The sequence below is a fragment of the Lithobates pipiens genome, unplaced genomic scaffold, assembly GCF_037356315.1.
Source record: "Lithobates pipiens isolate NorthernLeopardFrog02 unplaced genomic scaffold, aLitPip1_a1.2 Scaffold_27, whole genome shotgun sequence".
Lineage (NCBI taxonomy): Eukaryota > Metazoa > Chordata > Amphibia > Anura > Ranidae > Lithobates > Lithobates pipiens.
In genome coordinates this window covers 154207319-154234520 of record NW_027507788.1, presented here as the reverse complement: position 1 = coordinate 154234520, position 27202 = coordinate 154207319, and the positions used below count along the sequence as shown (strand labels likewise).

Below are 27202 nucleotides of genomic sequence, written 5' to 3'. Positions count from 1 at the left end.
CAAGGTTACTCGCCACCAGTGCTTCACTCAATCCCTGCCCCGCCCCTAATTCTGCCCCTAGACACGTCCTTATCATGAAATTGCACTTAAAGAAGTAAACCCTGATGGGTTTTACTTCCTTTGTTTCCCTGCAAAGATAAAGCATAATGGGCTACTATGCATTGCATAGTAGCCCATTATGTGTCACTTACCTGACACAGGAGGCTGCGATGTCGCCGTTGTCCATCTTCCTTCTGGGTATCGTGATGTGATTGGCCGGAGCCACGATGACCTCACTCCCATATTTCTTGCACCTACAGGTAAGCCTTAATCTAGGTTTACTTTTAGGTATAAGTGGTCTGTAAGGGTTTACAACCACTTTAAATGTGTTATGCATAAATATTAACAACTTTATCAGTGTAGCCACACTGTGTGCCTATTGCAGCCTTGCCTGGGCAGAGGAATGCATGGCTGGAGGAAGAGGAGAGCCATGGGATAGCAAGCTGTTACTGCCGCTTGCATTATAATTATCACTGCTCAACACAGCCCCGCCTCCTCCTGACCAGGTCTGGAGGGGCTGTGTCAAGCAGAGGGGTGACAATTCTAATGTAAGCATGCTATCCCGCTCTCCTCCTCTTCCCCGGGGCAATCACTGGGAGAATGGCTCCCGATCAACCCCTGAAAAACAGACAGAACATACCCTAGCCAGGGCAGGACTTGGGGGTGGTCGGGGCCCCTGGGCTTGAGTCACTTTCGGGCCCTACCTTCTATACATTACCGCATAACACGTGCCGGCGTATAACACGCACCCAAAGTTTAGGAGGGAAGTTTAAGGAAAAAAACTTGCATTTAAATGCCCATCAATGCAGCCTTGTCAGTGTCATTAGCAGCCTTGTCGTCATTGCAGTCTTGAAGTTTAAAAATGGCGCCGCAGAGATGGAGTCCTGTGTATCTTTGCGGCTCTTGGGTCCTCTCAGACCCGAACGAAGCCGAAGAGTAGCCGAGTGTGCCTGGCTCACAGTCAGACATCCCAACTAGGGATGAGCTCCAGCATGTTCACACTCCACGTGCAGAGCCTGCCAGGAAGTCGGCGCTGTGCAAATCACAGGCAGTGAGACATTACCCCGATGTGTGCTGCGCTGACTTCTTGGCAGGCTCTGCACATGTTATTCAGATTCCCCTGGTGGGAGGGAAGGCCATAGGGGGAGACGGGACAACCGTAGGCCCTCACAGTATACAGATTCTCCTAGAAGGATGGATGGCCATAATTTGGATTTTCACAGGGACAACAGGGGTATAAAAAGGCCCGTAGAACGAATCGAGGAAGCAGAGGGGGGAGGAGAATCCAGTCAGCTAAAAAGGAGACCATAGGGTCGGGTATTTTTAATTTGAGCAAACAGGTTTTGACGGACCAGGAAAAAAAACTATTGGATAAAGGCTTAAAATTTGCCCCACCAAGAAACATGAGTAAGTTCCAAACATATATGGATATACACAAATATGTCCGTAAGCTAAATATTAAATACATGTTGAGCAAATTTGCAAAGCCTGAATTTATAACTTGTATATGTATTTTGTTACTTATGACACAAGTGTATACTAATTTACGTGTAGAGGATACTAACTGTTCACGATTTTTTCCAATTTTTGCTAAATTTGATGTTTATATGATTTAGCGCGGCTTAGTATTTTCCTTTCTGCACATATTGTGAACACGCCAGAGCTCATCCCTAATCCCAACCTGCAAAAACTAATTTCAGGGAGGTGATGCAACAAGACCCCCCCCCCCCCCCACATGACACATTAATATATGTGTGAACATTTTTCTGTGTATAATGTCACCTCATATGCAGCCTATGTCACATATACACCTCATATCACTCACATACAGCCTATGTAAGCTGTGTGTGTGTGTTGTGTGTGAGTGATGTAAGTTGTATATGTGTAAGCCCTTGTACACACGGTTGGACATTCCGACAGAAAATGTCCGATTGGACCGGGTTGTCGGATAATCCGACCATGTGTGGGCTCTATCGGACTGTTTCCGTCTGAATATCTGACCAACGTTTTAGAGCGGGGCTATAAAATTTTCCAACATGATCCGATCAGACTTTGTCCGATCGTGTGTAGAGAATTCCGATCGGACAAAGTGCCACGCATGCTCAGATGAAATTCCTAGACCAAAGCTATTGGCTACTAGCCTAAACGTAGTCCCATCGTAATAAAATAACGTCACCACGTTCTGAACGATCGGATTGTCCGACAACTTTGTCAGAATGTCCGACCGTGTACAAGGGATGGTCAGACTGCAGACACGGTACAAGAGATGGTCAGACTGCAGACACGGCACAACTCAGTGTGTGTGTATATGTGTGTGTATATATATGTGTGTGTGTGTGTATGTATATGTATATATATGTATATGTATATGTATATATATATATATATATATATATATATATATATTTCTCTCTATCAGGACTGACACTCTATTTAAACTGGTTCTGCAAGATCGAGTCAGTAATCCTTCTTTGAAAAGTACAATCAAGTGACAAGGCAGCAGCACATTTCATTTCCAAAATAACATTTTTCTTACAAACGGTGATCTAGTCAGGATTAGTGGAGGACAGTAAATAGTTAATGGGTCTGTGAAACTTCTAGCCTGAATCAGCAGGAAAGCCTTCACAAAAAACATCAAACTTCTGGCTAAATAGCTGAGCTGAAATGGTTAACAGAGGAACAGCAGCCCCCCGATCCTACACCACAATAGCTATGTGTTTTCCAGAGTTTGACAATCAGCAGATAAAGATACTCCAAATACCTGGTGTTAGCGCTTCAATCATCCCGGCGCAATGATTGTTGTGGTGTCAGGATGATTGAAGCGCATTATTTCTATTACATTGCAATATGAAATGAAATCCTTCAACTCGCCATAATGCCAAATCGGTGGGAGCCATGAGCGCATCACTAACCACGTTGCCTGCCATCAGGTGTCCCAAGTCGAGTCTATCCTCACATCTGATGCCCCATCAGAGCAGCCCTCCTCACATCTGGTGCCCCTCTGACATCCAGACTCACTGGCCCCCGACGTGATCCTCCACAGACTCACTGGCCCCCGACGTGATCCTCCACAGACTCACTGGCCCCCGACGTGATCCTCCACAGACTCACTGGCCCCCGACGTGATCCTCCACAGACTCACTGGCCCCCGACGTGATCCTCCACAGACTCACTGGCCCCCGACGTGATCCTCCACAGACTCACTGGCCCCCGACGTGATCCTCCACAGACTCACTGGCCCAGACGTCACGTGATCCTCCACAGACTCACTGGCCCAGACGTCACGTGATCCTCCACAGACTCACTGGCCCAGACGTCACGTGATCCTCCACAGACTCACTGGCCCAGACGTCACGTGATCCTCCACAGACTCACTGGCCCAGACGTCACGTGATCCTCCACAGACTCACTGGCCCAGACGTCACGTGATCCTCCACAGACTCACTGGCCCAGACGTCACGTGATCCTCCACAGACTCACTGCCGCTCGTCATCCCGCGCAGAGACTTTGAACCAACTGTGGTGCCGCCCACTGCACTTCACACACTGGCGGCGCCACAACAATACTAGTGAGTCTCTATTGAAGACCAGCTTCTGGTCTTCTTAAAAATGGCGGCCGTTAGACATTGTCTCTGCCGGCCGCGGACCTCTAACGGCCTGCGGCAAAACTGAAAATTCAATTTCCTGGGACAAAATTAATTCTGGACAAATGTCCTAATCCCGGGAAATTCGGGACAACTATGCTGTTACACATTTCCTCAGCCCCGCCTACTGTTCACAGCACAGCCCCGCCCCCCGCTTCTCTCTCGCTGTTCCAAAGCTCCTAGCAGCTGACAGTGGCCCTCTGAGTGACAGGTTCAGCTATGTATCTTGGCAGGGCTTCGGGGCCCCCTATTGGGCAGGGCCCATGGGCTTGAGCCCAGTCAAGCCCAATAGTAAGTCCGGCCCTGACCATAGCTCAACTTATCAACCAGTCTGTTAACTCACTAAATTAACCTGTCCAACAGTCTGCGTTAAAGTCAGGGGGTTTAGTTGGCACAGATTTGCAATTTGCAAACTCATGCATAAGCTGCAAGGCCTCTTCACGGCACCCCGTGTATGCTTGCAGTCCTAACGCTAATGAATGTGTTTATAAGCGTCTCTACAATGGAAGCCACTTATAAACATAAATTCATTAGAATTAGGACTGCAAGCATACACAGGATGCCATGAAGAGGCCTTGCAGCTTATGCATGCGTTTGCAAATGTGTGCTAACTAAACCCCTGTTTGTAATGAAGACTGTTGGACAGGTTAATCTGGTGAGTTAAGCTATTTGTATGTTCTGTCATTGTTTTTCATGTGTCTGCCCCTCCATGTGCTCCTTGTTGTGAAAGACAGTTATAGGTGCTTTTTGGTTTGTTCCCGATCAACCCCCAACCCGCCAGCGGTTCTCTTGCCCACCTAGCAAGCCCTAATTGTCCTAAGTGTTGAAAATTTGAGGGCTGCAGTATAGTGTCTATAGCTGCATAAATTCAAGTGTATATACCATAGCTGGTGAGGTTCGTTTGAGTCCAACCTGTGTGTTTGTCAATAGTAAATTATATATTCCTGTATGTAGTCATTAAGGTGCCCATCTAAAATGTATATGTGCTCCATGCTGCTACCACTGCTTGTGGAAGAGAATACCACACCTTTACTGCTCTGACAAAGAACCCTCTATGCCAGACTTTCTCAATATTCTCAACACAGAGGAACCCTTAAAGTTCTCCAGTCCCAGGAAACCCCTGCTGAAATTTTTTTTCAGATGTCCTCTGCATGGTGACGTTATCCTGCGCATTTAGGGGCAGTGCATAAAGGCAGCCATTTCATTAAAATGGAATGGTAAAACACCACCATGCAGCACAAATTAGAAATGCAAATTTTTTTTCTGGTGCAACACACCATAGTGTATGGTACAGTTTGGCCTCAGTGCCACCCCCATTAGATGCCCGATTGACTGCTGAGAGCCTGAGCCAGCCACTCCCACCCCCTCTCCTGCTTCTCGCTCCAGTGAGACAGTCACTGCTCAGAGCAGACCTGAGCAATCAGTCATGTGATCGCTCAGGCTAGAAGCTGTTGGGAGACATCTGTAGTATCTCACTAATGTTGCAGCCCTCTACGTGACTATGTATAGGGAGTGTTTTTATTTTATTTTTTTGCTAGACTGCATTTGAAAATGTGCTCTTCAAACAAGCGTTAGCACTGTTACAATTTTTTTTATTTTCCCGCTCTCCTTAGGTTTGAAGTATTTCCTCAGCCAAGAGAAAAAACAAGTGTGCATTTCCGAACATGAAGGCAAAGAATGCATTGCACCTTTATTTCAGACTGTACAAGAAATTCCACAACCCATCCCAACCAAAATTACTGGCACAATCCCCAAATGGATCCAGGGTAGTCTGCTGCGAAATGGGCCAGGCAAATTTGAGTTTGGAGACTACAAGTGAGATCAGTATTCTAGATCTGTTTATAGAGCGTGGCTTAGGATTTATAATGTTATACTAATGGTTTGTTGTTTATGCTTGTACTGTATATAGAGGTTATGCGCTAAATCACCGCACATCTAGCCCACTGTGATCTAAAACTTTAAGGCTAACTAAGTTCACCTTATTAAAAACAAATAAATGTGCATCTTTTTGCAGGTAAAAAATGTGCATTTTAAAAATGGGTGGGTTTCTCAGCTATAGTGAGAGGAGAGAAAGGGTGCTAGAGGTGCAAGTTAGCCTCTAATGGGGCATACAGAGGGAGCAAATTGGACATTAATGTAGCGCTGGTTATAGCACTTTTAGCCTAGTGCAGTCATGCTTTTGCCTCTGGTAACCCCACTTATCTGTAGGATAAATGCAGCAGAGAACAGTCGGGACACTAATCTGTATGGGGATTGGACTAGATATCGCACACCAGATCCACTATTATATAAATCTAATTTTTATTATAGCCCTCATGAAGGGGGATTTTTGTATGACTCCTGAAAAGCAATGGCTGTCAACTTTATTGGAACTTTTATTTACCTTTTTAATAACCCTTTCAAAAAAACCTATGTCTGAACCAATCCTTATGGCTAGGTTCTTTCCATACAATTTAACTCTCCCAGGAACTCTGTTGGGGCTCCATCAAGCAATATGGAGCTGCCATACTGCTGCGGACTTACCTGCAAGCTTTGAGTCCAGCACTACACCAATCCAATTCCAGCTCTCAAGACTGCCTGGATGGAATTAAAAATCCATTGAAAGATAAAACTGACATATAGCTAATTCATCTGTGTAGTGCACTGCCTTAAGGGCCACAGATGAACTGGGATCCCCATCCTGCACAGCCAAGCACACCAAATTTCTCAGGCACTCCAGAGTCAGAGAATGGTCTGTGACTTTGTTTTTTGTTTTTTTGTTTTGTTAGAGGGTTAATAATTTGGATAGGGATGGTAGGTTATGGGATGCCCACAACAACAAACTTCAGGGCACTCTTCCTATATACAGCTCCACTTCTTCCTCCAGCACTCGCTTGTTTGTAGAACCAAGCTGAATCACTGTGTGAAAATCTGACAGTTGATTAGTCAGATTAAAAGCAATGGCCCATTACAGGCAGGAACCCGAGGCCCCTTGGTGGTAAAAAATGAGTGTGCAGCTTGTATCACTCCTGTGGCTACTGATCTCGCCACCACTTATCCATGCACTGCCAACCCACCTGACTGCAGCTGCCCCTTTCACTAGTCCTCCAGGTTAACTTTTCCACCACAGTCCTCCCAACTGATACTCACCAGCCCACCCGGCTGACTCTCAGTAGATCTTGCAGGAAAGGGATAAAGACTTAAGCATACTGCCTTCTTCAGGAAGAACTGGCTGCATGTGGCAGTCTCCCACCTTGTAGGTGCCCAGTAGTGCTGACCTGCTCCCGCTGTCCTCTCTCCTTGCTCCTGTGCCTCTCAGGAAAGGCTTCCTGTTTGTTATGGCAGGATCCTTCCAGAACCTGAGACCCGGCCCAAGGTCACCCCCCCTCCCCCCAGAATAGGGGGTGCCCCTGAGGGCCACCGACAGCTTCCTCGGCACTACAGTGCTTTGAAAAAGTATTCATACCCCTGGACCAACACTAAGTCGCACATAATTGTGAAGAGGAAGGAAAATCATAGATGGTTCAATTTTTTTTTTTTTTTTTTTTTTTTTTTTTTTTAACAAACCTGAAAAGGACAAATGAATGGCATACCCTTTTACTCTGATACCCCTAACTAAAATCTAGTTGTTAGAAAACCTTAGTGAACAAGCAGCACCATGAAGGCCAAGGAACACACCAGACAGGTCAGATACAGTTGTGGAGAAGTTTAAAGCGGGGTTAAGTTATAAAAACGCATCCCAAGCTTTGAACATCCCATGGAGTATTGTTCAATTTAAAGGGGTATGAATACTTTTTCAATTCACTGTATATCACCAGCTTCCACCTAACTGCCCCTGCTGCTTGACCCATGTCTATTTGAGGTGGCCTGCCCCCCGCCAGCCCTTTACTGGGGATTGGCTAAGGTCCGTGTTCATCCGATCTTCCATAGAGGAGAGCGGGGACCGCCCTGTTATCCGCCGGCTCTGCGGGGACAACGGAGCAATCCCCGCTGAGCAAGCGGATCATCACGGGGCGGATCATTACTGATCTGTCCCGTGTGAAAGGGGCCTTAGCCTCTCCATGCTCTAGCGCTGTCCTTGACTTCATTCTTGGTCCATCACTGGTCCTCATCAGGCCAGAATGACAGTCCTTCTGCCCATTTTCTGTGAATCCAGTTGGTGATTTGCACTTCCTCCTAGGGGGCACATCATCATGCAAGCTGGGCTCACAGTACTGACTGAGTAGTGCTTACACTTTATTACATAAGTGCCGCCTAGTCCTGGACGAATGCTTACCCCCTTCTGTAAGCAGAGGAACCTCCTTTGACATCACTATACTGGCTGATAGAATTTAGAAAACGTTGGGTATAAAAAAAATACACTGATGCTTGGTTGTGGTCCCCTCTAAAGCCTCATACACACGATCGGACTTTGTACAAACTTTCCCATGGATTTTAGTACAAAGGGCGTCGGCCGAGAACTTGTATTGCATACACAGGGCAGGACTTTTTCAGCCAACTTTCACCAAATCACATGTTTTTTCTGCTCTTCCCGCCACCTTTGGTCAACTTCTGTATTGTTTGATCTTTTGCATTGGTTCTGAGCATGCGTGTTTGTACTTTGTATAAAAGCCCTATGGTTTTCTGTACACGTGATTGGAATTTGCTCCATCAGACTTTTGTTGCCAGAAAGTTTGTCCGTTCGCATAGCCAACAAAAGTCCGCTGAAAACCGAAAGTTTGTCCGATGGAGCGTACACACGGTCGGATGTTGCTCCAAAATGGCTAATTTGCATGTTTGTTGTCAAAAAGTCTGATCGTGTGTACGAGCCTTTAGTTTGCTAAAACTGGCCATACATGGATTGAAATTCAGGTAAGCAATGACCAAATTCCAATCTATGTAAGGGCATTGTGGTTGTACAGAAGTCAACCTGCTGATCAACTTATGTACAACTGTCCTGTTGGATCTTCCCTGCTTGGTCAATGCTATAGCCTGTTATGCAGATCAGTGTGTTCTGACGGAGGTGACTGTTTCCAGCTGTCAGAATACGACAAAGCGTGGAGGATTCACTCATCTACCTCAATCATGTGGGTCAGTTTCTTTCTTTCATTTAACCCACTGGTTTAATGAGAACCTGACTCATCTATGGGCCATTTTTTTTTTTTTTTTTTTTTTTTTTTTTTATGGAGCCAAACCTCTTCTACAAGTTAGTAAAACATCCTACAGCAGTTCAAGAGGTAAAGCTGATATCACAGACACAAATGTAACTGTATTCATTTAATACATCCGTGCTTAGACTGGGAGAGGGAGGGCCAGGACTGGGAGTCCATATCATGTGCTGCCTGCAAATGTGTTGACAGGGACCATGCTTATAGGAGAAAAGAGAGGTATGGACTAGTCTGCTGCTGTGTTGTCATTCTCACTGTCTGGTCAGAATGCCACCACAGTATTTTCCTGCAAATGGCTCATCCACCTGACTATGCTGTGAGGTTGCTGTGTAAATCTCCGGCCTGGATGGGCAACAATACAAATCTTCTGGCAGGTATAACAGATTCCTTATTTATGCTTCCTTTGTGTGTTTAGCGGTTTACCTGGAGCTCAGCTTTAAAGCATTTGTTGGCCTAAAAAAAAAAAATTGGATCCTGTATCTTTAAAGCATGTTATACAGTGCTTGTGCTGGGTCATCTGGCCCCCCTGTAGCACCTAAAATACCTTTGCTGATTCTGCCTGTTTCTGCCCTCCTCTTTGTAAACTGACCACAGTATATCATCATGGCTGCTGAGCCCTGACACATGGTGAGTTTACATGCCTCCGTCATCCGCAGCTGTACTGTCTTCCTCTGTCCCCCCCTTGCTCCCTGTCTGCTTCTGTGACAGTACCTGCCCCTCCCCTCCTGCTGCTGTAATAACTGGTAAAATCTTATATAATCCTGTTTGTTTTTTTTAATAACAGGAGCTCCTGTCTCTTTTTTTTTTTTTTTTTTTTTTTTTAATGCCTTTACCGTGTTTCAGAGCAGCTCCCTGTGATCACGACCAGCCGGCTCACCTCCTTTTATCCCAGCTGATGTCAGCAGGGGAATCTAGGCCCCATCCTCTGCATCTGTCAGCCAGACGGAGGAGACGGGTGGTCACGTGATGGTGGGGAACCACTCTGAAATGCGGTAAGAAGGCTTTGTTTTTATAAAAGACAGGGCCGCCTGTTACAGAGGAATATGTAAAGTTGTGAGTGGGTTAACAACCTCTTTAAGTTGGCCATACAAACCATGTGCCACTCCTTGGGAAATTGATCTGGTTTATTTGTTGTAATTTAAGAATAATTGCTTTGCACATCACCTGATAAATACTCACACAGGTGCTGCTCTGGACAGCTCCCAAGAGGATGCAGCTTAGCATTCAATCCCAAGAGCAGAACACTGTTCAAATGTTTTTCCCAAGGCGTCTTTCAGGACAGCACCTGAGATAGTGACTCCTACCTTCTTCCTCCAAACTTTAAAGGGATGCACCACCCTATCACACCTCAGTTCTTGTGTTTCCTCTGGCCCGGAGGGAACATCTTTTTGGGAGGGAGTCAAGGTCTCTTGGGTGTTCCTGAGGGACAAGGCTTCCTTCCCTTTTTCCTCCTTTAGGGACCCGCTGTCCTCCCGACCTACCCAGGCCTCGGCAGCAGTAGCAAGCAGGCTCCTCTTCCCCTCTTAGTGGTCGGAGAGAGCCGAAGATTCAGTGGCCGAATGTTCGTAGGAGCGGCGGCGCACGCCAAGTTCTTTCGGCGGTCGCGCCGGAAACGACAAAGCGGGTCACTGGGTCGGTGAAAGCGTTCGTTTCCGGCGTGGACGCAGGAGGGAGGACAGGAGCTGGTGCCTATTTCTGCTTCCGGTCCGGTGCAGATGCATTATGGGAGTTTGGAGGCGGCGTGTGAAGCCACAAGTGGAATTCTGCAGACCTGCTATGGAAGAATCGGCGTCTGCAGCAGTGGGGACAGGCACCAGCAAAGTCCAGGTAGGAGGCAGCGGTTAAAGTCTGCCTTTTTTTCCTTTCCTGGCTTTTGGTCTTTTTCTCCCCCCCCCCCCCCCCCGTGGCAAGGGGCCTGTCTCAGCACTAGAGGCTGACTGGTTTCTTCTTAGTGCACCTGTGTGGTGATCCTTATCAAAGCTGAGACTGGGTGTCACTAAGGGTCCCCTGTTTTCCTTTTTTTTTTTTTTTTTTTTCTTCTTAGGCTAAAAACTCTGACCCAAAGAAGAGATGTCCTTCTTGCAGGGCCAAATTGGGAGAAAATTGGAAGAAAACCTTATGCAGTGCCTGCATTACTACTTTAGTTAAAGAGGAATCAGCCTCTGCATGTGAGGATCTGGTTGCCTCTGTAAAGGAGCTATACGCCACGATTCAGAATTTTCGTGACTCACTAGTAAACCCGGCTGTTAGTCAGCCTTCCACTTCAGTCTTCCCAGGGGTTGTTCTCTATCCCAGTGTTGGAATCTCTGCCTGAAGACCCTTCAGATAGGGAAAAGCAGTCCCCTGCTCTTTCCGTTAAAGATTCGGAAGAGGAGTTGGGGGAGACTGAGGTGGTCCCCTCTAAATTCAAACTGTCCCTTGAAGAGGTAGATGGGCTCCTTGGCTTAAGTGAGGAAAGAAGGGAATTATCACTCCATGACCGCATGTATGCTGGGTTGGACGAGCCTAAGGGCCGAACGTTCCCAGTTCATCCGGTCATCTCTGAGGCCATTAGGAAAGAATGGCAAGATCCAGAGAAAAAGCTTTTTTTTTTTTTTTGTCTCCAAAGCCCACGAGGCATTTTCCTTTCGAGGAGGACCCTGCAGCAGTGTGGAACAAAGTGCCCAGGCTGGATGCCGCCTTCTCCCAGGTCTCAAGGTCCACGGATCTGTCTTTTGAAGACATGGGAGTTTTGAAGGATCCGATGGACAAACGCATGGATCTTTTGCTCGAGAGATCATGGCAATCAGTTATGAGCAATTTAAAGCCAGCAATGGCCACAACATGTGTAGCCAGGAATTTGGAATACTGGGTCAACCAGCTAAAGTCGCATATAGCTGCAGATTCCCCCAAACAGGAAATCTTAGATTCTTTTCCTACCCTGACTGTGGCAGTTGCTTATATTGCAGACGCCTCAGCTGAGGCAATTAAGATGTAAGCCAGGTCAGCAGCTTTAACTAATGCTGCAAGAAGAGCCTTATGGCTTAAAACCTGGCCCGGTGATTCAGCATCAAAAACAAGCTGTGTGGGCTACCCTTTTCGGGTGACTTTCTTTTCAGCCCTGACCTCGATAATATTCTTGACAGGACAGTCGATAAAGAGATCCTTCCCGGTCAAAAAGAAAAAATGGGTACCAAAACGTCTTTTTCGACCTCAAAAAACTCAGGATCAAGACAGTAAGTTGCAGGGGAGAAGGAAAAATTGGTCCGCCCGAAGCCGAAAAGTAGAGGCGGAATTCTCTTCCGTCCTACACAGGCTGAAAAATCGGACTCGTCTCTGCAGGTGGGCGGAAGACTACAAGAATTTCTTCCGCAGTGGTCAGGGATAACTTCAAATCAGTTTATTCTGACCACTCTCTCGCAGGGTTACACACTCGCGTTTGCCAACAACCCCCCCCCCCCCCCCCCAAGAAGGTTCTTGATTACAAACACCCCGCGGGACTTGATAAGGGCCCTGGCTATGAAGTCCTCTCTCGAGGAACTGATGCAGCAGGGTGTAGTATGAATGAATGAATGAATGAAATGTATAGCGCACAATGCGAACTGAATCGCCTCTAGGCTAGTAGTCAAAGTACCGCTTGTCACGGTTATGCAGTGATCTTCCTGTGTTTGCTTACCTTCCCCCATGTCTTCAGACTAAGAGGTCAGCCACTTCCACCTGGTGGTTTTTATAACCTCTCCTCTAAGCATGGCTCCACCCCAGGCCCTATCAGGGAGCCCTATATTAACCTGTGCACTGCAGGCCATCAGTGCTGATCAACCATTTGTGTATTCCTTTGTGTTAGCTTCCGGTTTCCTGCCATGTGCTCTGCTTCTGTTTTCTGTTACTGACTTTGGCGTGTCTTGACTATCCCTGTTTGCCTGTGATCCTGACCTTTTGGCGTGTACCCGACCATTCTTGTCTGCTTGTGGCCCTGACCTTGGCTTTGTCCCTCACCATCCCTATCCTCCTGTTGTCTACTGTGGGTGTGAGCTGGGGGTCGCGACCTGGAGCCAGTTGCAGCCAAGTCCATCCTCACCACTGGAGGCGCTGGTGAACACCTGCTTGCTCTTAGACTCCATGCCCCAGGGAATCTTGCGCTCTAACCCCAGTGGGATCTGTCCCCCGTCTGCAGCAGTCAGCCGTAGGGTCCACAACCTTGCAGTGTGCACCTGTCACCTCGCCTCAAGGTGACCTGACACCGCTACAAGAACAGCAGGAGGGGTTTTATTCGCATGTCTTCCTAGTAAAAAAAGCCGACAGGAAAATTTTGGTTGATTCTCAACCTAAAGCCTTTAAACGAGTCCATCAGGTACAGAAGGTTCAAGATGGACTTGATTTTCTCAGTCAGGAATCTTCTGACGCCAGGTTGTTTTATGGCATCAGTGGATTTAAAGGATGCATACCTGCATGTCCCGATCTCTCCCAAGTCTCAGAGGTTCCTCAGGCTGGCGGTGAGGTTGGGGGGGGGGGGGGGGGTGTGGTTCATCATCTCCAGTTCAGAGCCTTACCCTTCGGTCTGTCATTATCTCCCCGAATTTTTACCAAAGTGATGACAGAAGCTTTAGCTCTGCTGCGTCTTCAGGGAATCAGTGTTATTCCTTATTTCGACGATCTGCTATTTTTTCGCCCCTTCCAGCGAAGAATTGCAGATCAATCTAGGCAAAGCTCGCAGCCATTTGGAGGCTCTGGGGTGGATTTTGAACCTCAAAAAGTCTTCCCTAAACCCATCCCAGGAGATTCGGTTTTTAGGGTATCAAATCAATTCGGCGGATCAAAAGATCTTCCTACCCTTAGACAAAAAGGACAGGATTTACGGTGCAGTGTCTTTGCTGCAGACCAGTCAAAATCTGACAGTAAGACAGGTTATGTCAGCTTTGGGGGTTCTAACCTCAACAGTGCCAGCAGTCCAGTGGGCAAGGCTGCATTTCAGGTGTCTGCAGGCTGTTCTTCTAAAATCTTGGGATCACACAGTGGCATCCCTAGAGGCAGAGGTAAGAGTGCCAACCCAGGTGAAAAGGTCTCTATGGTGGTGGAAGAGACAGGATGTCCTATCAAAGGGGTTAGTCTGGGCTTTTCCAGTCGAGAAAAGACTAACAACCGACGCCAGTTCTTGGGGGTGGGGAGCCCACCTAGGAACGTTTTTCACTCAGGGAACCTGGGCCAAAGAGGAGACAGTAAGGTCCTCAAACTGGAGGGAGCTATAGGCTATTGCCTTAGCTCTGGAGTCGTTTGTTCAGGTCCTAACAGACAATGCCACGGCGGTGGCTTATTTAAACAGGTAGGGGGGGTACAAGAAGCAGGTCGCTCCAAGTACTGGCCATGGAGATCCTTCGGTGGGCGGAAAGGCATTTGTAGTCACTATCAGCAGTCCACCTAAAAGGGGATCTAAACGGGTTAGCGGACTTCCTAAGCGGAATGGTCTCTAAACCCATAGGTTTTCGCAATGATTGCCGGGAAATGGGGGCTACCAGAGGTGGACCTATTCGCCTCAAAGGAGAATGCCCAGGTCCCCCAGTTCTTTTCCCTGGACAGTCACGATGGGTCGCTGGGCACAGATGCGCTAGCATATACATGGGAATTCCATCTTTGCTACGTGCCCCCCCCCCCCCCCATTTCAGTTAATTCCGTTAATTTTAAGGAAAATTCAGAAGGAAAAGGTGCCAGTTATACTAATCGCGCCCTTTTGGCCAGAGGGCCTGGTTTTCGACCATTCTAGGACTGACAATCAAGCCTTGTTGGCATCTGCTCCTCATACTGGGCCCTGTAACAGATCGTGTCTATCATCCAGGAGTGGCCAGCTTGGCACTCGCAGCCTGGTTTCTGAAAAGCAGCTCCTTAGGAGCAAGGGTTTTTCCAGCCATTTGATCTCAACTCTTTTATCAAGTAGGAAAAGGGTTACAAGGGTCATTTACTCTAAGGTTTGGAAGCTTTATAAAACGTGGTGTATTTCATCCACCCAGGTGCCAGGGAGCCTTGTCTCCATCTTGAAGTTTTTACAAGATGAAGCAGACAAGGGAATAGCAGTTAGTACCCTGAAGGTGCAGGTAGCGGCACTAACAGTGTTCTTAGAAAGATCTGTGGCCTCAGATCCGCTGGTAATCAGATTCTTTAGAGCTCTCAAGAGGTCTAGACCAGCGCCTCTTAAGGTTTTTCCTAGATGGGATTTGTCGGTAGTCCTACAGTCTCTAACAAGGGGTCCTTTTGAGCCCCTTGAGGAGGCGCCCCTTAGGTTTCTCACATTAAAGACCGTTTTTCTGATTGCCATTGTCTCTGCACGCAGGATCAGTGAGCTACAGTGCCTTGCGAAAGTATTCGGCCCCCTTGAACTTTTCAACCTTTTGCCACATTTCAGGCTTCAAACATAAAGATATAAAATTTAAAATTTTTTGTGAAGAATCGCCAACAAGTGGGACACAATTGTGAAGTGGAACAAAATCTATTGGATAATTTAAACTTTTTTAGCAAATAAAAAACTGAAAAGTGCGTGCAAAATTATTCGGCCCCTTTACTTTCAGTGCAGCAAACTCACTCCAGAAGTTCAGCGAGGATCTCTGAATGATCCAATGTTGTCCTAAATGACTGATGGTGATAAATAGAATCCACCTGTGTGTAATCAAGTCTCTGTATAAATGCACCTGCTCTGTGATAGTCTCAGGGTTCTGTTGAAAGCGCAGAGGGCATCATGAAGACCAATGAACACACCAGGCAGGTCCGTAATACTGTTGTGGAGAAGTTTAAAGCCAGATTTGGATACAAAAAGATCTCCCAAGCTTTAAACATCCCAAGGAGCACTGTGCAAGCGATCATTTTCAAATGGAAGGAGTATCAGACCACTGCAAATCTACCAAGACCTGGCCGTCCCTCTAAACTTTCAGCTCAGACAAGGAGAAGACTGATCAGAGATGCAGCCAAGAGGCCCATGATCACTCTGGATGAACTGCAGAGAACTACAGCTGAGGTGGGAGAGTCTGTCCATAGGACAACAATCAGTCGTACACTGCACAAATCTGGCCTTTATGGAAGAGTGGCAAGGAGAAAGCAATTTCTCAGATATCCATAAAAAGTCTCATCTAAAGTTTGCTACAAGCCACCTGGGAGACACACCAAACATGTGGAAGAAGGTGCTCTGGTCAGATGAAACCAAAATCAAACTTTTTGCCCACAATGCAAAAAGATATGTTTGGCGTAAAAGCAACACAGCTCATCACCCTCAACACACCATCCCCACTTTCAAACATGGTGGTGGCAGCATCATGGTTTGGGCCTGCTTTTTTTCAGCAGGGACAGGGAAGATGGTTAAAATTGAGGGGAAGATGGATGCAGCCAAATACAGGACCATTCTGGATGAAAACCCGTTGGAGTCTGCAAAAGACCTGAAACTGGGACGGAGATTTATCTTCCAACAAGACAATGATCCCAAACATACAGCAAAATCTACAAAGGAATGGTTCACAAATGTATCCAGGTGTTAGAATGGCCAAGTCAAAGTCCAGACCTGAATCCAATCGAGAATCTGTGGAAAGAGCCTAAAACTGCTGTTCAAACGCTCTCCATCCAACCTCACTGAGCTCGAGCTGTTTTGCAAGGAAGAATGGGCAAGAATTTCAGTCTCTTGATGTGCAAAACTGATAGACATACCCCAAGCAACTTGCAGCTGTAATCGCAGCAAAAGGTGGCTCTACAAAGTATTAACGCAAGGGGGCCGAATAATTTTGCACGCCCCACTTCATTTTTTTATTAAAGTTTCAAAAATCAAATAGATTTCGTTCCACTTCACAATTGTGTCCCACTTGGTGATTATTCACAAAAAATAAAAATGTTATATCTTTGTTTGAAGCCTGAAATGTGGCAAAAGGTTGAAAAGTTCAAGGGGGCCGAATACTTTCGCAAGGCACTTTAAATGCTATATCAATTAAAGAACCGTATCTGTCCATTTTTCCTGATAGTTATTAGAACAGATGCAAAATTCTTGCCGAAGGTAGCTTCAGTACAGAACCGTATTCAGGACATAGTACTTCCAACCTTTTTGCTTTAATCCAAAAGGAGACCCTTTTCCACATGTTGGATGTCAGGAGGAATCTGTTGTGTTACTTAGAAAGGACAGAGCCTTTCAGACGTTCAGATTCACTGTTTGTACTTTTTTTTCTGGAAATAAAAAGGGTTTCCAGGCTTCTAAAGTTACTTTAGCTAGATGGCTGAAATTATCTATCTCAGAGGCATATTCCCAAGCAGGGTTATCCCCTCCGGCAGGAATTTGTGCACACTCAACCAGGGCTCTGGCGTCTACATGGGCAGAGAGCTGATGCCACCCCTGAACAGATCTGCAAGGCGGCGACGTGGTCGAGTTTTCACACATTTGTGAAACATTATAGGCTGGACCCCATCTGCCAGCGATCAAGCGTTTGGCAGAAAGGTCCTGCAAGCTGTTGTCCCGCCCTAAGGGGTAAGTCTGTTATCCTCTCAGGTGGTTCTCTTCTACAACTGAGGTGTGGTAGGGAGGTGCCTCCCTTTAAAGTTTGGAGAAAGAAGGTGTTTCCTGAGGAGGAGGGAGGAGTCACTATCTCTCAGGTGCTGTCCTGAAAGACTTCTGGAAAACAAGTTACCGGTAAGTCTAACTTGGTCTTTCATCAATAGTAAAAGCATTCATTTTTAAAATCGTGAAATGGTTGGTACTATCCACCCTATGGCTTACACCTGCTTCACTTTACAGATAACCTCCATTGACACTACAAAATTATAATATTTGTTTTTAAAAATGTATGTAATATAAACACAAAGTAAACTTGCACAAAAAAGCATAAAAAATACATGTGAAAGCAGCAAACACAAATAGAAGTAACCCCCTCTAATAACTTAAATTACCAGTGTTGCATTAAATCAATAAACTCTAAAAAAAAAATTATATATATATATATATATATATATATATATATATATATATATATATATATATATATATATATATATATATATATATATATATATATATATATATATATATATATATATATATATATATATATAATTTTTTTTTTTTTTTTTTTTCTAAATTATAGAATGCATATGTGCAGTACCACTATATTCAAGAAAATGCAAACGGGGTTGATTTACTAAGGGCAAATAGACTGCATTTTGCGAAGTGCAGTTGCTCCATAGCTTAGTAAATGAGGTCAAACTTCACTTTCCAAAGAGTGCCTTATCAAATGCAAGGAGGAAAAATGAATTTTTGCTTGTACATGATTGGACGACGAAGTCGGCTGAGGTTTTGCTCATTTACAGAGCTCTGGAGCAACTGTACTTTGCAAAGTGCATAGTGCAGGCATGTCCAAAGTCCGGCCCGCGGGCCAATCGCGGCCCGGTTTTGAACGGCCCGCCTGATTATTTAAACATAGAATATAAATATATATAAATATATATATATATATATATATATATATATATATATATATATATATATATATTCTATATCTTTTGTGGCCCCCGGCGATCTCCTAGCGCCGGGGCCACAAAAGATATCTAGTCCGGCTGCCTCGGAGGGAGGAGGCGGGACGAGTGCCATGCACACAGGAGAAGAAAATTCTGTTTATACGGCAGCCTCTATAATAGGATGTCCCGTCTCTGCCATTGGACGACTGTGCTGTCCATCAAAGGAGGCGGGACTTTCTCTTAAAGAGGCCGCTGTGTAAACAGGAGATTCTCCTGTAGGATGTCTTTAGCGCTCGTCCTGCCCTCCATGGCTGCACTGATGGTAATGGTGCCTGCATTCCTGGCAATGGTGGGTGAAATTCCCGGCAGTGGTGGCTGCATTCCCGGCAATGGTGGGTGAATCCCTGGAAATGGTGGCAGCGTTCCCGGCAATGGCGGCTGCATTCCCGGCATTCCCGGCAATGGTGGGTGAATTGCTGGCAATGGTGGGTGCAACCCTGGCAATGGTGGGCACTGCATTCCTAGCAATGGTGGGTCTGCAGATGGACACTGACCCTTATTTTGCTTCACAGTTCTTTATTTAAAATTGTAAGGTTTTTTTTTTCCTGAAGCTTCCCTGAAGTGATGGTGCGTGTTATACGCCAATAAATACGCTGTATCCAAATAATACACTTGAGTTCAAACATTCACCACACACAGCCACAAAGGCAAGAGAATTCTTGTGGGGAAGTGTATTAGTGCTCAGACGAACACACTTAGAGCGAATTTTAATGGTTCAAAGAATGTCAGGCAAAATGGTCGGCCCTCGTGCATGTTCACTTCATCAAATCTGGCCCTCTTTGTAAAAAGTTTGGACATCCCTGGCATAGTGTATTTTGACTTTAGTAAATGAACCCCATAGTGTCCATCAATTGAAGTGAATAAGGTTCTCCAAATAAAGGAAATTCCCATTTTTAAATGTGCCAAAGCATGAAGATTCTTATCCTTATTCCCAAAAGGTGCTGACAGAATTTACCATCACCAAAACTAGTAAAGATGTGTGCTTACCAAACCGCGATCCCCTTAGAGTGGTTGACAAAGCTCAACTGACATGCACCACAAATCATAACGTCTCTCCTTATGTCCCCAAGATAGTGCTTTCAAAACCAGACAAGCAAAGGCTCCTCATAATGTATTAACTCAAATCACATTTATTAGAATTACACTTGCATAATATGCGCATATAGGTTAAAATCACCCAGCGAGTGGATTCCTAATACTTCTGGTTTCCTTCCTTCCTTCCTTCCTCCCTACATGTTTCATCAAGTCTTCTGTTTATTCTTGGCACATGGGATTCTACACTTAAAAATTAGCTTCAATTCTTTTATCTTACACGAGTTGGTTTATTTTTTGTTACAGTGAGTTGGTGCCCTGTGTGCGGTTGCAATTGTTCTGTAGCACATTGTAGCCTAACAAGTTGTTTCATACGATCTGCGGCAGTTCTTGTCATGTTGGCTAATATCTGTAATGGGAACATTAGAGCGGTACTAAAAAGTATACATGTATTGATGCTTTAAATGTGAACTTCTTCTTTTTTTTTTTTTTTTTTTTTTTTTTTTTTTTCCACTAGTTTTAACCACTGGTTCGATGGCATGGCCCTTATGCACAAATTTGCAATTGTAGACGGAAAAGTAACCTATATGAGCAAGTTTCTTCAAAGCAATGCATACAAGTCCAATGAAAGTGAGAACAGGATTGTAGTGTCTGAATTTGGAACTTTGGCTATACCAGATCCCTGTAAGAGTTTGTTTCAGCGCTTCATATCAATGTTTGAGATGCCAGGCAAGTTATGTTCTTAATATTTGTGACTGTGTGTAAAAAAAAAAGTGTATGTATTGGGCTGCTGTAAAGTTTTTTTTTTTTTTTTAAATGTAAAAAAGTGTATACTTGCCTGCCGTGAACTTGCACAAAGCAGCCCAGATCCTCTTTTTAGGTTTTTTATGTTTTTGTGATCCTGGCCCTCCCTCCTGTTGAGTGCCCCCACGGCAAGCAGCTTGCTATGGGGGCACCCAAGCTAAGTCACAGCTCCCTGTGTCCATTCAGACATGGTGCCATGGCCTCACCCCCTTTCTCTCATTGGCTGACTGACTTTCACAGAAGCAGAAGCCAATGGTGCTGTGCTGCTGTCTCAGCCAATGAGAAGGGGAGTCCCTGGCAGCCAAGACCGTCCTGCAACCAGGGGCGGATCCAGAGTCTAGTCTCGGGAGGGGCACTGCCAGAAAATTCTGTGTTGCTTACTTAAAAATCACTGATCACCGCCAGTAAAAAAAAAAATGCCATAAATCTATTTTGCAGACACTAACTTTTGTGCAAACCAAAAATGCACATTGGCCTAAACTGATGACTTTTTGCTATTAAAAGTAAAAAAAAAATTATTTTTCAAAACTGTAGGGTGTTTTGGTTTTTATTTTCTGCAAAAAAAAGGCGATCAAATGCCACCAAAAGAAATCTCTATTTGTGGGAAATTGTCATTCGGTTAAAGTAACGCAGCATGGTATCACAAAAAAATGGCCTGTTCATGGAGGGGGTAAAACTTGCTGAAGGGGTTAACATTGAACAAGTTTTAAGGGCATTTTTTTTTCATACATGAGTCATGGCACACCTATTTTGCAATTTGACACATTCATTCTTTTACTCCCTTTTGGTAAACTATTTTGGTGCTCTGGACCTCTGGTTGGGAGAGGGGTTCCCATGCAGGTCGCAGGAGCAATGAGATGAGTGGGATCCAGTAATTGCACTAGTCTATCCGCACTCCAGGCAGCATTGGATGTCCTGGGTTCATGCCACTCTGCAGTTTGGAGAAGATGGAGTGAGGAGGTGGGTGGAGCCAACACCCACTTAGGGGCAGAGGCCTGCAGTATGGACTGTGGAGAAGATGGAGGAGCTGAGGGGGTGGAGCCAACACTCTCACTCAGGGATGGAGTTGGTCAGAAGAAGACTCCACTCTGAATGCTGGGGCTCTCGCTTTCCTCAGCAGCGGCAACGTGACTCACTGACTGCTAGGCACTAGCAACCAGGAAATAGTCCAAGCCAGCGGCACAGCTCCATCCGCCTCAGTGCAGCAGCATAATTGAGTCTCTCTCTGAGCCGCTGATCAGCTGGTGATACTGAGAGAGACTCGGGTCAGGATTGCACTGCAGTCAGTGATATATTCGGGGGGGGGGGGGCAATTGCCCTTACACCTAGGTCTGCCCCTGCCTGCAACATTGCTAGATCTAGATGGGCACAGGTAAGTATTGGGGGGGCTCCTGTGCACAGATGGCTTGTTGTTGCATTGAATTTAGATAAAAAAAAATCTTCTGCCTTTACAACCCCTTTAAATTGTCTGGAGTCCAAAGGAGATTGCATTTTATTACCAAGTGGGAATTGATCTGTGAGCAGACAGGAGAAGGACTGCCAGCCCTTGAAGTCTTATGGACTGAATGCTGGACCACTTTGTAAGGAGCAGCACCCATGCAATGTCAGTGTACCAGGATCCAGTGAGTAAACCCATTATTTGTGCTCATAATAGTTCATGGCTCCCAGCCATTAACTGTGGACTGTTCCAGTGTCGGGTTTCGAAGAGGCTGAGAGGGCACCCCTTGTGGCTAAGTGCAGTGTTCCCCTGGGAGTGATGCACAGAGAAAGCCGTGCCCAAAGGTGCACTGTCTGCCAGGCATAGTTGGTGATGAGCTGGTCAACTGGCGTAAACTGGTAGTTGCTGGGATGAGCCACTGAGCGAGTGGTGACAGGCAGACATCAGTAGGGGCAAACCGGTAGCCAGAGCTGAAGACAAGCCAGGGGTAATACATGAGATCAGTCCAGAAATGACGGAGTACAGATGAAGGAGCAGACGGGAAACTTAGTCGGTGGTGAAAGCCAGCGGTCAATCAGGAGTGGATTTGACTTCTGCTTCTAACACCACCGGGTCGGGAACAGAATCACGGAGACACAGGAGCACAGGAAACACTGGGGAGCTGAGAAAAGCAGTGGCTCAAACAGCAAGCTTAACTAGACCCAGAATTATTGCCCACATCCACTGCCGGGACAAGGTCATCAAGAGCCCAGGGCGGACATGCCAAACTGTGCCCCCCCCCCCCACCCTCATAGATGTATGGGCATTATATGTGAGCAACCCCCCCCCCCCACCCCCGGATTTTTTTTTTAGCACTAATCTGCATGCTTACCCCATAAGCATAACCCCCCTCCTCCCAATACAAATCTGCCTCCCTGCTGAAATCCCACCTTTCATCCCTCAAATCCCCCCCCCCCAGCACAAATCCTCTACCCCTCAAATTTCCCCTCTGAGTACACATCCTTTTACCCACCTTCACTCCAAATCCCCCTCCCACTACAAATTCCCCCCAATTTCCCAAGTGTTCTTCCAGGACAGCCCCTGAGAGATGGAGCTCCTCCCATCGACACAGGAAACACATTGCCACAGTTCAAAAGGTGGTCCCTGGTCAGTCATTTCCTCTGTCGGAGGAACATGTTGCCAGGAACCTGGAGGTCCCTCTTAGGGGCTGCCTGAGAATCTGTAAGCCATAAGGGACCGGGTCCTGTTTTTTGGCTACAGTAGGGTCCATACCTGTTTGTTTGTGGCTCGGGTACCGTCCAGTTGAACCGGAGCAGACCCGTTACCCTCCTCCTCCTTTCAGTGCCGAGGTGGCCAGGGGCAGAATGACGCCGGTTTCCCCCAGGAGCGGTGAGTGGAAGCTTTCATCTCAGCTTCTTGTTGCAGTGGGGTCGGAGACGCCGAGCGTCATTTCCGGCGGAACCGTGTCATCACTGCGTGCCGAGACTTCCGATTCTCGGTCTCTAGGGCACAGGGAGGAGAGGGAGAGCCAGCGCTGTGCCTGTGCAGTCCCGACCAGCGTCCAGCGATACAGGACTAGCAGCGGGATCCGGAGCAGCAGAGGGGGACCATGGAGGCTATTCCCCAGGACACTCTGGCGGAGGCAGGCACCAGCCAATCCCAGGTAGGCTGCTGGGCATGCTATTACTCTGGTGGTTTAAGGAGTTGTGGTGTTTGTAGGCTGGGATCTGTAGTGCCCCACAGTGGTTAACTCACAGTAAGGATGTATGCAGTTGGTGGTGATTCTAAGGAGGGACATAGAGCTGACGCTAAAAATGTTTTCTTATTTTCAGGCTAAAGAGCTCCCAAAGGAAGACAAGGCAGGCCGCAAAAAGTGCCCTAATTGTGGGAATAGGTTATTCTCTGGCTCTAACAAGGCCCTATGCAAGCAATGCATTGCAAGCTTGCTTAAATCTGAGGCAGATTCCCTTTTGGCTAAATTTTTGGGCTCCTTTTTAAGTGGAAATGGCGTTGACTTTTAAGTCCCTCCGGGAGTTAATCACTGATGTAGGCTCAGCTGCCTCCGCTAATAGAACTGCAATTTCCTCTTCCCCATGCTTTACAACACCCAGCTCAGGGGAACCCTGTATGGTCAGGGAGCCTAGCCCTATATATGTACAATAACACTGCGCAGTAACGAGAATATAGGAAAAAGCTGCCAACACGCAAAAACTAGGATTTTTTTTTTTTGGGCTATAAAGATGTCAAAATATAAAGTGTAAGCGCTAAACATATGCTGCTGTAATAAGAATAAGAAGCGCCGACAGTTTACGCATCGCTTTATAACATTGGGGTAGACAGTACAATACAATTCAAGACAAGGGGAATCAGAGGGCCCTGCTCGTTAGAGCTTACAATCTAGGAGGGAGGGTCAAGTTATACAAAAGGGTAATAGCTGTGGGGGATGAGCTAATGGGAGAGAATAGTGAAGTTGTTAGATGGAGGCAGGATAGGCTTCTCTGAAGAGGAAAGTTTTCATGGATCGCCTAAAAGTGCATAAATTTGGACACAGTCTGACAGATTGGGGTAGTGAGTTCCAAAGGATGGGCGAGGCTCGGGAGAAGTCCTGTAGGCGGATATGGGAAGAGGTGATGAGGGAGCTAGAGAGCAGGAGGTCTTGGGAGGAACGAAGTGGGCGATTAGGTTGGTATTTGGAGACTAGGCTAGAGATGTAGCTGGGGGCAGAGTTGTGGATGGCTTTGTAAGTAAGTGTTAGTATTTTGAATTTAATTCGTTGGACAAGTGGCAGCCAATGGAGGGATTGGCAGAGAGGGGTAGCAGACACTGTGCGGTTTGTAAGGTGTAGGAGTCTGGCAGCAGCATTCATGATGGACTGAAGGGGGGGATAGTCTATTCAAAGGTGAACCGATGAGGAGGGAGTTAACCAGGGAGTGAATCAGGAGCTTAGTGGTTTCATTGGTTAGAAAGGGGCGTAGTTTAGCGATGTTTCGGAGGTTGAGGCGGCAAGCTTTGGAAAGTGATTGGATGTGGGGCTGAAAGGAGAGTTCAGAGTCTAGGAGAATGCCTAGAACCTTGGCATGTGGGGATGGGTGGATGGTTGTGCCATTACTCTTGACAGAAGTCAGGGGAAGAGGCGCGTTGGGGAGGAAATATTATAAGTTCGGTTTTGGACAAGTTGAGTTTAAGGAAGTGTTGTGACATCCATACAGATATGTCTGTTAGTAAGTTGGTGATGCGTGAGGAGACTGAGTGAGTTGAGGGGTGGAGAGATAGATTTGAGTGTCGTCAGCGTAGAAATGATATTGAATATCAGCTGACCCAGGGAAGAGGTGTAGACTGAAAATAAAAGGTCCAAGAACAGAACCTTGGGGGACTCCGACAGAGAGGGGAAGAGGAGTGGAGGAAGTAGAATTGTAAGTGACACTGAAGGTGCGTTGGGATAGATGGGATGAGAGCCACTGAAGAGCACAGTCACAGAGACCAAGGGAGTAAAGTTTTTTTGAGGAGAGGGTGGTCAACCGTGCCAAAGGCAGCTGAAAGGTCCAGAAGTACGAGTACAGAATAGTGTCCATTGGTTTTTGCAGTTAGTAGGTCATTTGTGAGTTTTAAAAGGGCAGTTTCTGTTGAGTGTTGAGGGCAAAATCCAGATTGAAGGGGATCAAGAAGGTTATTTTTGATGAGGTAGTCACTCAGTTGGTTGTAAACCAGGCGCTCGGAGTTTAGAGGAAAAAGGGAGCAAGGAGATAGGGCGTAGGTTGTTAGGATTGGTAGGGTCCAAGGATGGCTTTTTAAGTATGGGGGTGACCAGTGCATGTTTTAGAGCATTGAGGAAAATGCCAGAGGTGAGGGAGAGATTGAAGATGTGGGTTAGAGAGTGTAGTATAGTCAGATGGCGACTGTAGTGTTTGAGAGGGAATAGGATCCAGGGGGCAGGTGGTTGGGTGTTAGAAAGGAGTTTAGCAACTTCGTCTGTAGTGGCAGTTTTGAATAAGGGGAGTGTTGAGAGTACCCGTTGTAGTGGGGTCTTAACTGGGGGAGATACCTGGAGATTTCATCACAGATTGTATCAATCTTGTTTTTGAAGTGATTAGCAATCTCCTGTGCAGTGAGTGAGTGATAATCAAAAAATGTCCAAAAATAATCAGTGAAGACAACTCAAAATAGTGAACATTGAAGGTAAACAGCATATATACTAAAAAGGAATATATATAAACCCAATATAGTGTATTCATATAACAATAACTTATTAGTGAAACATGACCCCAGATCTGAGGATAACAACTTCAAAAAAAGAAAAGAAAATAAATACATAAACAATCAAGTCCATATATTGATGAAAATAGATGTGCAGATGTGAATCCCAACAAACTTCGGTGAAGAAAAAATCCCAATCTGATATGACCATAAACAATTCCACCACAGTGTAGCTCCCACCACCTTAAGAAGCACAGGCTTACCAGATGGAAATGACCCGAATAGACTTATATCTAAGGGGTCAACAGTAGCTTATGGTTCCAACTACTGAGGCACTGGATTCAGCATTCCATAGTTGAGTGGATCCCAGGGCAAGTAATTCTTTCCATGTGATGGACTATATATGATCACCGTTTTTAGAGAGACCTCCGGCATCAGCTCAGACATAAAAATGGAAGGATAGAGCCTCTAGCTGTTTACCTTCAGGGAGCCTAGCCCCACATTGATTAGCCCTGATTCCTCTGATGCAGATTCTGATCAGGAAGAGGATCAAGCAACATCTAAAGCCCCAAAGTATAAGCTGTCTCTTGAGGAAGTAGATGAGCTAATGGGCGCTATCTATGATACGTTGGAAATTGAGGAGGAAGAAACTGTTATCCAGACATGAGATGTATGAGGCTCTGGGGAAAAAGAAAGCAAGGGTTTTTCCGATACATAAAGTGCTTTCTGACCTTATCCTTAAGGAGTGGTCTGAACCGGATAAAAAGGTTTTCTTTCCTAATTCCTTTAAGAGAAGGTTCCCTTTTGATGAGAGCCCAGAGGCGGTCTGGAATAAAAATCCTAAACTAGACGCCCCTCTGTCCAAAGTCTCAAAGCAGGCTGATCTGGCCTTTGAGGATATGAGCCATCTGAAAGATCCAATGGACAGGAGAACAGACATGGTCTTAAAGAGGGCCTGGGGTGCCTCTATGGCAGGCTTGAAACCAGCTCTAGCCACTTCTTGTGTAGCTAGAAACCTGGAGTTCTGGTTGTCACAACTGCAGGAACATCTAAGAGCAGGCACTCCTAGGGGGGGAGCTTTTGAAATCCTTCCCTATGCTTTTCAAGGCCACTAGTTTCATCTCTGACGCCTCCACGGACTCTGTAAAGTTTACGGCTAAGTCGGCAGCACTTTCAGTGGCAGCAAGGTCAGTATGGATGAAAACTTGGGGGGGGGGGGAGAGAGGGAGACACGGCATCTAAAAATCCGCCTGTGCAGCGTCCCTTTTACAGGAGACTTAGTCTTCAGGCCTGAGTTAGATTCCGGCGGATAAAAAGAACCTTTCCCGCAAAAAATACGTTTTTCAAAGAGAAACTTTTCATCCCTCTAAGGAACCCTCTAAATCAGAGAAGAGTTCAACCCCCAAAAAGCATTGGTCG

The 27202-nt window shown here is 46.1% G+C and overlaps 1 protein-coding gene across 7 annotated transcripts in view; it reads left to right on the top strand.

Annotated features, from left to right (window-relative positions):
• The window catches only part of LOC143934248 (carotenoid-cleaving dioxygenase, mitochondrial-like), a 132056-nt gene that overhangs the window by 74076 nt on the left and 30778 nt on the right, over positions 1–27202 (top strand). For 4 of the 7 annotated variants that reach the window (XM_077457694.1, XM_077457693.1, XM_077457695.1 and 1 more), the window contains exons 2-3: positions 5296–5497; positions 19865–20076. In XM_077457694.1, the coding sequence (XP_077313820.1) occupies positions 5296–5497; positions 19865–20076 (414 nt within the window). Of the gene's footprint in view, positions 1–5295; positions 5498–16681; positions 17435–19864; positions 20077–27202 lie in introns of those variants that run through there. The other 3 variants (XM_077457698.1, XM_077457697.1, XM_077457699.1) reach the window with 3 other exon arrangements.